The sequence below is a fragment of the Cyanistes caeruleus genome, chromosome 5 (genome assembly GCF_971803275.1).
Source record: "Cyanistes caeruleus chromosome 5, bCyaCae1.hap1.1, whole genome shotgun sequence".
NCBI classification, from domain to species: Eukaryota; Metazoa; Chordata; class Aves; order Passeriformes; family Paridae; genus Cyanistes; species Cyanistes caeruleus.
In genome coordinates, this window is record NC_141705.1 from 9,280,024 (window position 1) to 9,292,939 (window position 12,916).

Genomic DNA, 12,916 nt, shown 5'->3' on the forward strand with positions numbered 1-12,916 from the left:
TGTGTTGGGAAGAAGCAGCTAGTAGTGAATCACAGTGCTGCAGTCATTGTAGATTAATAATAGATTAATCTACATTACTACATTATTATTAATCCAATTACATTAGCTTAATAGTAACCATTGCTGCATGCAATGGCCCAGGCACTGCTTTTGGAAATATCCCACCTAAGACAACAGTGGCATAAACCACCATCTTCCTTTGGAGCTACAACAGGAAATATCCAGAAAAATATCCACATTCCTCTTGAAGCATGGAACAGGGAATGAAGCAAAGAAGAAGACAGGAGTGTTGTTTCAGAAAGTAAGTTTTCTTTAATTATCAAGTGTCATGAGGGCACTAGGCCTTTAGTTTCTATCCCATCCTTAGCTCTTGCTCTGACACAGTGAGAAACACCTGGAGCCAGGGCTGCAAAAACCTGTGGCACTCTTATATTTGTACACTTTAATTGCCTAACTAAGTCCTTTCGAAACAGTCCCCTGCTATTTTTTGAAGCTCTCTCCAGTGCAGACAGGATAAGAAGAAATTTAGCATTGACATAGTCACATGTGTGTGACAGGGTAGGGGGTTAAACGTGTTCCTGTGCCTCTGAAATGTCAAACTTCTGCTCAGAGATGAGTGATTTTTTTTTTCAACATATTTGAAAATAGTCTGAGAATCTGGTTATCACTAAAGTAATGAAATAACTCATATCTGAAACCATGACATTTAATTAGCCCTTAGTATAGTTACTATTTCACATTTAAATACTTAGACCAAGAGATTTTTGACACCTTTACTAACGTAGTAAAGCAAATGCACAGTCACTTTTATTATAAAAATAATCCTTATGTCAAATAGGAATACAATCAATAATTACACAAATATACATTTACAAATCTCTAAGACAGATACTTATGGCACAGAAAATATAAATATGCCTGTACCTTCTTCCTGTGCAAAAAAGGCAGGCTAGTTTTAGTCAATAACCAGCCCATTTATGTTTTCTTCTGATTTCTGTTAAATAGATGGATTTTCACATGAGATGTCTGAAAGTTCAGCCTCATGAGTCAACAAAATATTTTTGCTTTTAATCCAGATAATGCACAATAAGATTTTTCCTATCTTCTGCCAAAATATTCCTTCCTGTTCTCCAGCCTACATTTTTTGGAAGAGGAGGAAAATTTCAAGTTCAGTAATTTTTTTCACAAGCCATCAGACTGCGGTAGAAAATTAGACCCAAATAAAGTCAAGCTGCACTCTGAAGCTGAACTACCACCATAGGTTTCAGTTTAGTTTGTAGTAGAATCTGCGTTACACTTGCCTTCCTTGTAGCTGTCAAAAATAATTCTTCAGAAAAACACTCTGCTTTCTCTTGAAGCCTTTCACACAGTCCAAGAGAAGGCAAAATCAAGCAAGAGGTAGATATTGTTCATCCTCCTAATTCCCCAGAGCTCTCCATCTGAATTAACTCTGTTTTAGGACCGTAGGAGATATATATAGAGCAAGTTTTATGTCTATAAAAGTAGTGATTGACTTACACCCCTCACATCCTGTGGTCACTGACAACATTCAGCAACATGTTTGAGGAATTCATCTCCGAGTTCATCACTGAAAAGCCTCATGCAATGAGGGCATCTGAGTTCACCCTGTGCCCTGCCTTCAGATCCCAAGTTTGTGTTGTCCCTAGGAGGAGAAGCTTGTTCAGACTGTGAGTTTGTTCTTCTTGTGCCTGTCTGGCCTGGGCTGTTGCCTCGTAGATGTTCCACGTTTGTCTGAACGTACAAATGATTTTGGTTACCAGCATGAACTCTGAAATGACTACTTGTGTCTCTTGGGTCCTAGAAAGAGAAAGAAGAGCTCTTGAAAAAGATGGAATATAAATACATTCTTCAATGGGTGATATTTTATCACCTTTATTTGAAACACCACTCAAATATTTATCTAGGACTTGTAAATTATCAATCAGTTTTTGCATTGTTATTCACACTGTTGTAAAGAAGGTTTGTAGAAAACACAGAATACAGCCAGTGTGCTACTTTAAAGATGCAAAGAGTCATGGCTGTCCTCTGCCTTCTAAGAATTCACCCTTCCTATGCTGATCCAAAAGGAGAAGAGAAAGGGACTGGAAAGGGTATTACATCTGAACTGGGAAGCATCTGCACCAGAACTGACTATGAAACAATCTAAGCTGTTGATAGCTGCACTGAACTGAAAGTGTTTTAAAAATACTAAAATATTTTTAAAATATATTTAAAAGTACATTTTAGTCCCGAATCCTGTTGACATGCTTAAATTTAAAAAAGGAGAATGCTGCTTTCTTACCTGTCTTCTTGCTAGCTGGTGTTGCAGACATGCAACTTCTGCCTGAAGTTCTTGTATTTTACTCTGTGCTCGTTCTCTGTCTGATCTCTCAGATGTGAAATCATCTTTATAAACCAGGACCTGAAATAGAATTATTACGTTAATATTTTATAAATCAGAGCATTGGCAGGTTAGATTGAAAAGCTGAGGCTATGATTCCTTTGTTACTTATTCTCAGAATCTCAGTATAATCTTCTCTATCATAAGTCAAAGGTGTTTGTATTTATTTTACAGATCTGTCATATTCTGTATTAAAGCCAGCAGAACTGCATGGGGTTCTTTAAGTAGCAAGTTTCCTTTAAATCTGTGTTGTTAAGTATCTATAAAGCCAAATGTGCAAAGACAGGCAGGCAAATGTCCAAAAAATAAATCCATTGTTTGCCCTTGTACATCAGTGGTTTGGGAAGAAACTAGGAATTCCCATATCTAGGAAAAAGAAATTTAATGACCTGTTGCTCCAGCATTTGTATGCGCTCATTATCTCCTTCGCTAGCCTTCTTCATGTCTTCTAGTTCTCTCTTGGTTTTTATGCACTCATTCATTTTTTCTTCCAGTAGCTTGTTTAACCGGAATATCTCCTTGTGCATCAGGTCAGAATTCCTTTGTGCTGGAGTTCCACTGTGGTGCTGCTCCAGCTGTGACTTCATCTCCTTCAGCTGCAAGTGGAGTCGCTTCACGTACTCATCCCTACTGACATCGTACTTCTGCCACTTCGCATTTAAATCTTCCACCTGAAAGTTTATCCAGGAGAGCCATGAAGAACAGGCAGACACAAACATCCAAGCTTTCCTAGGCTGCCTATATGTGCAGGACCAAAATTCTCCAGGGGATAATGTAACATGCTGGCTCGGCCCCTGAGGGTGGGTAAGTCACTGTACATTGTGCAGACCCTTCATGGGCAGCCTTCCCATCTCCCAGTCCAAAGGGACAGTATTAAATAATGTGGAAAGGGAGGGGTTGGTGGAAAGGGAGGGGTTGGTGTTCAGCCTAGTGCTGCTCTTCTGGGGTGGAATACTGATCTATGGAAGGAACGTGAAAATTTTCTTCTGCACTGTATTTTTAATGACAAAAATGCAGTATGCTAAAAATTATGTAATAAGTTGTTCTTATCTAAGGGAACAAAAACCATGTGCCATGTTGCAAGGACTAAAAACTGTCTTGCTTTAAAACTGCCATGTAATTAGATTAACCAGACCTCATCTATTCCAAATTTACTTTAACACAAAATACTTAAATATTCATCTGTAACAAAATGAAAGCACTCACGTGAGCTACTTTTTGTTTTAACATCCTGTTTTCCTCTTGTAGGTTGCAGATAAGAGCTTGAAGTGAAGTTTCATTGTCTGAAAGCTGTAATTTTCAGATAAAATTAGGTGGTATTTTAACATAAAAATCTCAGATGCTGTTTGGCTGTGCTGTTAACTGGAAGTATTTTTATTTTTTTTTTAAAGTGATGTGTAATGACACATCACAGCACAATCTAGGGTTTTAGGACTTTGGTACTATTAAACAAATAGACCTCATGATAACAGAGTTGAGTTTACACAATAGAGTTTACACTACTTGTCTGGAGTGGGAGAATGCATGACAAAGGCACAGATATGCCTTCATCTTGCTTTGTTATTACTGTCAGTTTTGGCCAGTACTAGGAAGAAATTACTGAGGGGGAAAAAACCCTGCTTGCTAAATAATTGACTAAAATGATACCTCTTTTTTACAGTTGTGACATCTGCTTAAAAAACCCCAGTGTACATGAGTAATATAGAACACTTTTGTGCAAAATTCCCTAGAATCAGCTAGTAATGGCATCTGAAATTTCTTCTCTTCAACAGGGAAGTCCCCACTGTACAAGGTTAGCTTCTTATTGCATATATCAAAGTCAATCGAGTTTCCTGTCTATCAATTACATGTTAAATATGATAATGCCAAGTGTTTCAAGTCCTTAAAACATCCTTTTTTCTTCTATCTACTCAACCCCTATTTCTTACAAGTAACTTTAATGTAAGTTTTCTTTGGAACCGCTTCTGGGATGTTTGACAAAACAGACGTGAGTATGTACAGAGCTCATCACAACAGCACAGATGAGTGGTCATGTGAAAAACAGCATTACCATGGTGTAGCAGCAAGAGCATAAGTCAGAAGCATTCTCTTTCATGAGAACTAGCTGTAGCACCCTACTCAATGTTCCGATCTGTTACTAGAGATAGCACAGCTAATGTTATTTCCTTATGGTGTTCTAATGAATTACCTAATGACTCTCAGCCTTAAGGACTTCTGGAACAACAGAACAATGATCTACCTTTACCCCGTGCTGAGAACTTTAGCTAAAGCCTCAACAGACATTAGCAAAGTACACCAAAATTCAGGTGTTTCCTTGTGCCCTGCAGTAGCATTTCTGACACTGCCCTGTATGAAGCTTTTTTTTTTAAGCATCCCTCCTGAAGAGAAGCACTGCCCTGCACTCAGAGGCCAGGGGTAATCCCAGAGCAAAAAAAAACAAAGGTAAGACACCTTGACTCATATTCCCAAATCAACTTTCTGTAGGTCTGTTCTACGTGTGCAAAGCCAAATCCTGATCCGAGAAGATCACGTATTAGAGTTCTTAATATAAATACTACTTTGAAGTATCTCTACTTTGTTTAATGATTTTGATACTTAAACAAGTAATCAGGAGAGATCAGCTTCAAAATCACAGCACCATCTAGTGCTGCACAGAAGCAGAGATGGTATAAGGTGCTGTCTTCTGTGCATTGAGGGAAGAACTGGAATCATAGAATTGCTGAGGTTGGATGAAACCTCTCAAGTACTTCTCTCCAAAAAAGCCTCTGAAGATGAGATGGCCAAAGTTGAAGTGGTAGGCAACTGCTTCCATCCTAAATTTCAGATACACAGAAGCATTTATCATTGCCATGGCAGTCTTAACACCTTGCATAAAATTATTTAAAGGGCTTCTCACCATTCCCCAGTTACAGCTATCATATTGTAATTAACATCTCAGAAGCTAATAAGACTTTAAAGACACACACAGTAAGCTGTAAGAATACCTGATTAGATCTTTCTGTAGGTGTCTGGTCATCTGAATTCTCCTTCTCTTTTCTTTGCTTCTCTTCTAGACATTTTGCCAGATGTTGACACATTTCTGCTGTGGATGCTAATTTGCGTTGAAGTTGGTGAGTTTCATCAGTGAGTGAACGGCACAAAACATCACTGGTGGCCTGAGCCTTCTCCCTCTCTGCCAAGGTCTTCTGCAGTCGTAAGATTTCTCTCTCTTTTTCATATGGAGGCTGATTTATCATCTGCTGTATCTCTCCATTTTTCTCCTCTAGCTGCTGATTCAACTTCTGCACTTCCTAAACAGAGGGGGGAGGGGAAGTTATTTAAAAGCAAAACCAACTTAAAAGCCAAAATAAATCTCAGACTGACTTCAATATTGCTGTAATTCCTTAGACTAAATCCATTTCATTTCTTTATGATCACAAGACCTTGGAACTATTGGATCAATCAAGAATTGCTCAGGCAGCCATGCAAGCACTTTCTAACCAGTAGAATGGAGGAACAAGCAGCAAAAATTCAGGAAGATTTTATGACTATACAGCAGCAAAAACAAGAAACAAAGTAATTTAGGATGAATAACTGTGCAGACTGAAAAATACTTACAAGTCCTGCACACTAAACTACCAGATAATGGAGATTTTCCTCAAAAGAAAAAAAGGAAATGTAAAGTCATCAAATCTAGTGAAGTGTATTCAGTGCCTGCCACTGTCACAAGAACAAAGCAGAGGTAGCACACAGAGCAACTTTCCCACCTAGGAAAGCATAGGAATGGTAAGGTAAGGACAAGCAAGCAGAAAATAAAATCCATGTGGCTGCAGTGGCGTTAGTTTGGCCACAGCTGACTCCCAGGTACATGGAGAGGGGGTCTGGCACAACCCTAGGAATCACCTGTGTACCTTGTTTCTGCTTCTCCTTCTCCTATTAGAAGCTCTGTGGGATCATCCACACTGCATTAACATCTCCACAGGTGTTTTGGGAAGGAAGGGTTTTGCTTTGTGACTGGTGCAAACCACCTATAATTCCATGCACCTGAAAGGCACCAGCCCTGACTTTGTAAACAAACAAGCTGTTTTTTACACACCCTCAAGAAGTAGCAGATGCTGGTACCAGAAACCTCTGCAGCACTGCTCCTCCAGAATTGAGGATCTCTGGATGCCAGTGCAGACCATGAGACAGCTACAACCTCAGGTCTGTCATTCCAGTTCTCAGGAGTGCTAATAGAGCTGAAAATCACTGGGATCACTCTTTGCCAGCACACTGGCCTCTAGCTTCACAAAAACGTCTTTTATAATTGGTTATTATTTAGTGCCAATTATTTCAGCATTCTGACTGGGCATAGAATTTTATTATTTCAAGAAATAAATATCAACATCTGACATAGATAAACAGCACTTGTTCTTGTTACAGACACTTAAATTCTTTAGCATCATACTGAATGCTAAACTTCCCCTTTAAAGATATCCAGCATCAGCCTTTCAAATATATTCAGATACCACAGGTTTGTCATCTGTCTGCAAAGTGTCAGTGAGATCATCTCTTATAACAAATTTCCAAACGTGAAATTTTTAAAATGTACTTTATGTGAGTGTCATATATGGAAAATGTTTTGTATAAGCATTAGGTCAAGAGATTACTTATGACAAAAACACTTGTTTCAGTTTTAAGTAGTGCTGCTCAGTTTGGAAATTACTTCATGCAGCTTCATCTAGAAATAAATGCTTTAAGAATCTTTTGAGTATTTCAGACTAAGCCTGGGAAAGTCTTAATGACAGTAACCAGAACAGCACTTGTGTTGCATGGGGAGGGATACAGTTTTCAAGTTTTTCTCTGTCAAGAAAGATACCGATATCCCTAAATCTACCTCCACACAATCCAGACTTGTCAGTAACTTCTTCAAATATGAACGTGCTACCTCACTGTCAATACAAAAATTCATTTTTAAGAGCACTTTAAACAACACACTTTAACAGAAAAATTCGTGGCATCAGCTGATTATCTTTGAGAACAAAATTGTTGCACCTAATAAATTCAAGGACTATTTTACTGTTTTTCTTTCTCCTTATGAAAATAGTCGCACGAAGATCTGTAGCGCCGTGCTAAGCTTTTGGCTCATTGGATTCATTGGTTTGCCTTTTTGAAGTGAACGCAAGGGACGCCACCTCTGGACATAAACGGGGGAGTTGTTTCGGGCACCCGGGGCCGGGCGGGCATCGCTCCGAGGGGCTCAAACCCTCTCTGCGCTCCGGGGCCGCCCCGCTCTCAGCGCCGGTTCCTGCGCGCCCCGAGCTGTTCCCAGCACCCGCCCAGCGCTCCGGGGGCGGGAGGCCCGCAGCACCCCCGGCCCCCAGCGCAGCCCCCAGCGCGGCATCCCCCGGCCCCCAGCGCGGCATCCCCCGGCCCCCAGCGCGGCATCCCCCGGCCCCCAGCGCGGCATCCCCCGGCCCCTCGCTCCCGAGGGAGCGGCGCGGAAAGCCGCGGCGATGCTGCTCCGCTCCCTGCGCGCCCGCGGCTTTACCTGGCTCAGCGTCTCCACTGTCCGCGCCGAGAGCCGCTCGCTGTCCCTCAGCTGCTCGCGGGCCTGCCCCAGCTGCTCCAGCAGGCTCTCCACCAGCGAGCGGGCCGGCTCCGCATCCGCGCCCGGCGCCGGGAGCTGCCGCTGCCGGGCCAGGCTGCCCCGCAGCTCCCGGATCGTCGCTTCCTTGGCCGCCAGCTGCAGCTGGAGGTGCTTCAGCTGCTGCGCGGACTCGTGGTACAAGGTGCAGAGCGCGTTGTACCGAGGCACTTTATTCTTCAAGCTCCTATTTTCCCGGTGCAGCTTCTCCAGCGTCTCCTCCACCTGCCTGAAGCGGGTCACCAAGGGGTCTGTGCTGCCGGCCTCGCTTACCGAGCACATGGCCGGGGGAGCTCCCTTCTGTTCCTTCTCCAGGGTGAGCAGGAGCCCGGGCAGGTGCATAAAACCCCAGAGTGCAGCAGAACCGAGGCGGCGGCGGCGGCTTCGCTCTTCCGCCTTCCCCGCCGGAGGAGGCGGCAGCCGCTTCCTTTAAGGGCTCGCAGGACCCGCCTGTGCCGCTGCTTTTTTCTGCGGCGGGGCCGGGCGGGGCCGCGCTCCGCCCTCGGGGGAGAACCCCGGCAGTGCCGAGCGCTCTTTCCCCCGCGGCCAGCGCGGGATGCGGCCCCTGGGCAACGCTGCCCGGGGAACCCCGGCAGGGGCAAGCGGGAGAACCGGCACCGGGGGCGGGGGGGAGAAACCTGGGGGCGAGGAAGGCTCCGAGGGCACGGGGGAAGTCCCGGCTGAGCGAGGGGAATGCGGGCAGGCGGCTGCAGGAGGGGCGCCGATGGGGAGCACGGGTCCCGGCGGAGCGAGGGTCCCTCGGGGGCTGGCGGGCGGCGCCGGCCCCGCGTTGCGAAAGCCCCGGAGCGCCGCGTCCTCCCGGCGCCGCTGCGGGAATTCCCGGCTCGGAGCGGGACTTTCCCCGCCGGCGGCGACCCCCGGGCTCTCCGCTCTCCCCGCTCCGCCCGCCCCAGCGGCCCCGGGCCCGGCCCCAGGGGCAGCAGCAGAAGAAACGCGCAGGAATTCTCTGGTGGTGCTTCTGCGGCGGTGGCGAGGGGATGGCTCCGGACCCAGCGCGTCCCTCCTCACAAGCCGCGCACCTGTGCAGGTGTCGAAAAGGAACTTCCTTAGCAAAGACCTCGAAGAGACCAAAATCTTCGGTCGCCACAATCCATGTCTCCGGCCAGTTTTTCTGCTGTCAGGATGAGTTGATGAGAGCAAAATCAGCTGCTTGACACTGAATAAACTGCTGCCCACCGGCTGCCCTATGGTGAAGAACATTTTTATAGGCAGTGTAGAGACAGAACGTGTTAATCAGGGAGTAGCACTGGTGTAGTATTTCTCATAGGGTACGGTAAGCTGGACTGAGAGAAAGCTTATTTTGGATTGACTTACTTAGGTCCATGTTACCCTTCTGATGGAACCAAGTGGGAGGAAAGAGCCTTAAACTAGTACAAAAATAAGTTCCAGGTTACACTTGGTTATTATTTGCAATAGTATGTATTGTGTGTACGTGTATGCATGTGCATCATAATGTGTACAGCACAGAGCTCCAAGTGTGCACACAGCCTTAGTGTGCAAGGCTCAGCACAATCACGGGAAATGTTTCTGGCCCAAGTGCCTAAAATACAGCAAGTGAAAATCACCACATGCTGCGGGTGGAGGCAGCAAAAAGAGAAGACTTTAGACAATGTGATAGAGAGCAGCCTCCTGTTTTAGCAGGTCTCAGGGTAAAAAGACACAGCAATGAATAATTTGTGTGGAGGAATTTACAGGAGTGGGAACATGATGAAAGGAAAATATGGTGAATTTCAAAGCTGTGACTGTCAGTTGCCCTGATGATGGATCAGGAGCCTCATGATAGAGGCTCCCGACACATGATAGAATATTTCAGCCTTTCATTAGGACAATGGGTGCAAATTCAAATAGCATAAGTTGCAATCAAGTACAGGGAAAAATATTTTTCTGTAAGCGTAATCAAACATTGGAAGTACAGGGTGAGGGCTAAAGACCTCCTGAGGTTCCTCCTAACCTGAATTATCCTGTAATTCAATTAAGTTTTTTGAGGTAGAAAGTTATTACTTTGTCACCTTAATTATTCTAATAATTATACAAACTATTAGGAGTAATAAATTCAAAACAGTCTGTTAGCTTAGCTGTTTCTAAAAATGTAACTGAATTTTATAGAATTTTTTTGCACAAAAGACCCTGTGTGACAGAAAAGGGTAAAGCACTTGTTTACGGTACAGGTCCCTGGCATATTTGCTATTTCATCTAATACTGTAAATATCAAATGATTTAGGACAATGAAAAATCTGTGTGAAAGTTGAGGGAATATAATTTTTTATTTTTTACTTGTAGAGTTATATTCTACACCCTTAAGATGCTGATTTTGCTGTGATGAAAGTAAAGTTCCTGCTTTAAAATACCTATACTTTACAGTTTTCATATACATTAGAAAGAAAAGTGAAAAAAAACATAGGCTTCATGTTACATTTTCATTACTGTGTTATGGTCAGAGCTAACTGAAGAGTTTGGAACAAGATTGCTTTTGCTGACTGTCAAAATATTTTGTAGAAACATATGATGATGTCTTGGTACTGGAGAAACGTTTGGTTTCCTGCCAATTAATTAGCAAACTACAAGGGAAGTCAGTGATCCTGTGTTTGCAGATGGGGCAGTGCTAACCTCAGACCAAGCATCAGGGAATTTAGTTAGCTGCCAAATGAATCCTTTATAATACGGTTACATTTGTGGCATTGTATTGGTATATTAAAATCAAGCATTACTGAAAACTCGCTATGAATAGTGCCTTGGATGGAGGCAGCATTCCCCCAGGAAAACACCACTGACTTAAGGGAAATTTGGCCTGCGTAAGTGCTGAGTAAGAAACTGATCCTGCGTGTTCTTGGGAATGCCCTTAGCTGACTGTTTCCTTTTGTCAGTTCTGAAACACAGAGGAATTCCTGGGAATTCAGTCAAAGAAACTGGTGCCAAGGAATGAGTCACATCTTAAGCCGTGTTTCGTAGTACCTGGCTTTTCCTGGATTGCCTCTCGTGCGCTGTTTGTTGATAAAGCAGCTGGTTTGTGCTGTGTCACACTTGTCCTTTTTGGGGTTGGACAATCATCAGGGCTTATTGAGTTCTGTATGAAAAGCAGGGATGCTCTGCATGACTTAATATAAATAAAAAAACCTTTATTTTCCATACCATACTGGTTTCAACATAAAATATAAGGTGAAGTTCACTTTAACTCTTTCTCAGTATAGGGTGTAACAGGATATTAAACCCATGTGGGAAAAATTTAACCTCAGATTTTGTTAAAGAACTCTTAACAAAGTTGTTTTGAATAAGTAATTCTGTGCACATCACAGCTTGCTATAATGGGTGAGATACATCATAGAGTGCATGAACAAAAGGGATCAGATACTGCTTAGAAACAAAAAGGAAGTGAAGCTGCTCCTAGCAAAGCAGGATGAACGAAAGATGAACAATATGTTTAGATTAATGAACGGTTCATAAATGTACATATATTTAAAATTTCATTTTTAAGCATGAGTGATTTGTTGAGGGAATAAGAATAATTCCTCTAAATGTAGTAGTTCTATTTCTGTAACATAGTGAAAATCTTACGAGTCTTTGTATTTAGAAGAGTAATTCTCTGTGGGCAAGATTATACAACATATTGAGGGGGGGTTCTATTATTTTCTAAATAGTGACCTCTGCTCAATTTGTAAGAAATTTCATTTTTCACTTGTGAACTCCAGATGTCATTCAGCCAATCAAGCTCTGGTTTACCCCATGGTCTTAAGTCACCACTGATTGTTCTGGAGGGTAAGTTGTGACATAATGACACTTATGAAGGGTTAGAATTGCCTTGAGCTGATTTACCTAAACAGAACTAATTAGAAATTAGTAGGTGATCATTTGTCTGCTGTAGGCTGAAAAAAAAGCAGTAAGTTCACATTTCCTTTGCTGTAGGTTGTGCAGTGCAAAGGGGGAAAAATAACCTGTAAAATAATCTGACACTCTCTTGCTACATAAGATGCTGTTTAGAGCTCCATGTGCATCCAAAAGTCTGATTTTCATGCTGAACAACTGAAGTATTGATGCTTTTGTGACTCATAGATTAACAATAATTATGAGCTGCAGGCATGTTTACACTTCTTCCCTGGGCAGGACTAAACATCCTTTATATACATCACTGTAATGGATGTTCTGGTGATATAATGTTGGACATGTTTTACTGCTGGAATGACAAACTCACTGGGAGCTTGGCCCGAGGGCTGCCAGGATTCCCGAAACTGGGTGAACTCATTGCTATGACGTACATATGTGGCCATCTCTGCACTGAGGCTCTGACTTGGAACACAACATTCCTTTTTCAGTCTTGTTTTCTGTTTACACACATGAAAATATTTAATTTAGCTAGGGGAAATAGAACGGGGTCTATTTATTTCTAATGTAAGATTTTCCATCAATTTTTTATTTTTTTTTCCTTGTTTGCACTTCAGAGGATGTAAAAAAAGTGTTTTGATGCAGAGGGAAGAGTCCCAGGGCCCATGTTCTTAATGACAGTAAGGGTGAAATAACCATATTGAGCCATACAAAGCCATGACATTGGTCAGATGCATAGCAGTGCCAGCAGTTTTCCCTAAGAGCATTTCTTTCACATTTATATGGACTAAGGTGGTTCAGGCTCATCCTAATGGGTGTTGGTAGATAAGCTGGATACACACTTGTACGGGTCTCTCACAAGGCCCTTGATGTGTTTGTGTCCATATCAAGGCAACAGCTTTTTCTTACGTTTTGTTATTCCTCACTGTTTTGAGTCTTTGCTGCAGTTCACCCTCCTGTGCTTACTGTTTGTATCCCCCCAAATGTTCAGCCATTTCAGGCCCTGCTTTAGTTTCCCCTGGATAGCCTCACTTTTGCAGTTTTTCTTTTGTCTGCCCATGGCACAATAGTAC

General features: G+C 42.8%; 1 protein-coding gene across 1 annotated transcript; it reads right to left on the minus strand.

Annotated features, from left to right (window-relative positions):
- Positions 1 to 777: 777 nt before the first annotated feature.
- Positions 778 to 8,836, minus strand: TNIP2 (TNFAIP3 interacting protein 2). Its single transcript, XM_086889009.1, has 6 exons — positions 7,911 to 8,836; positions 5,386 to 5,691; positions 3,608 to 3,691; positions 2,791 to 3,072; positions 2,303 to 2,422; positions 778 to 1,818 (listed from the first exon to the last, which is right to left on the minus strand). The coding sequence occupies exons 1-6, from the start codon at positions 8,346 to 8,348 to the stop codon at positions 1,537 to 1,539; spliced, it is 1,512 nt and encodes a 503-aa protein (XP_086745135.1). The 5' UTR covers positions 8,349 to 8,836; the 3' UTR covers positions 778 to 1,536.
- Between the last annotated feature and the right edge of the window lie 4,080 nt (positions 8,837 to 12,916).

Excerpts from the sequence above, each read along its gene's own strand:
- TNIP2 (XM_086889009.1), bottom strand. The coding sequence starts at position 8,348 with ATGCACCTGCCCGGGCTCCTGCTCACCCTGGAGAAGGAACAGAAGGGA. Across the intron at positions 3,692-5,385 it reads CTACAGAAAGATCTAATCAG|CTTTCAGACAATGAAACTTC; the intron begins GTATTCTTACAG and ends TGAAAATTACAG. Across the intron at positions 2,423-2,790 it reads TACAAATGCTGGAGCAACAG|GTCCTGGTTTATAAAGATGA; the intron begins GTCATTAAATTT and ends ATTCTATTTCAG.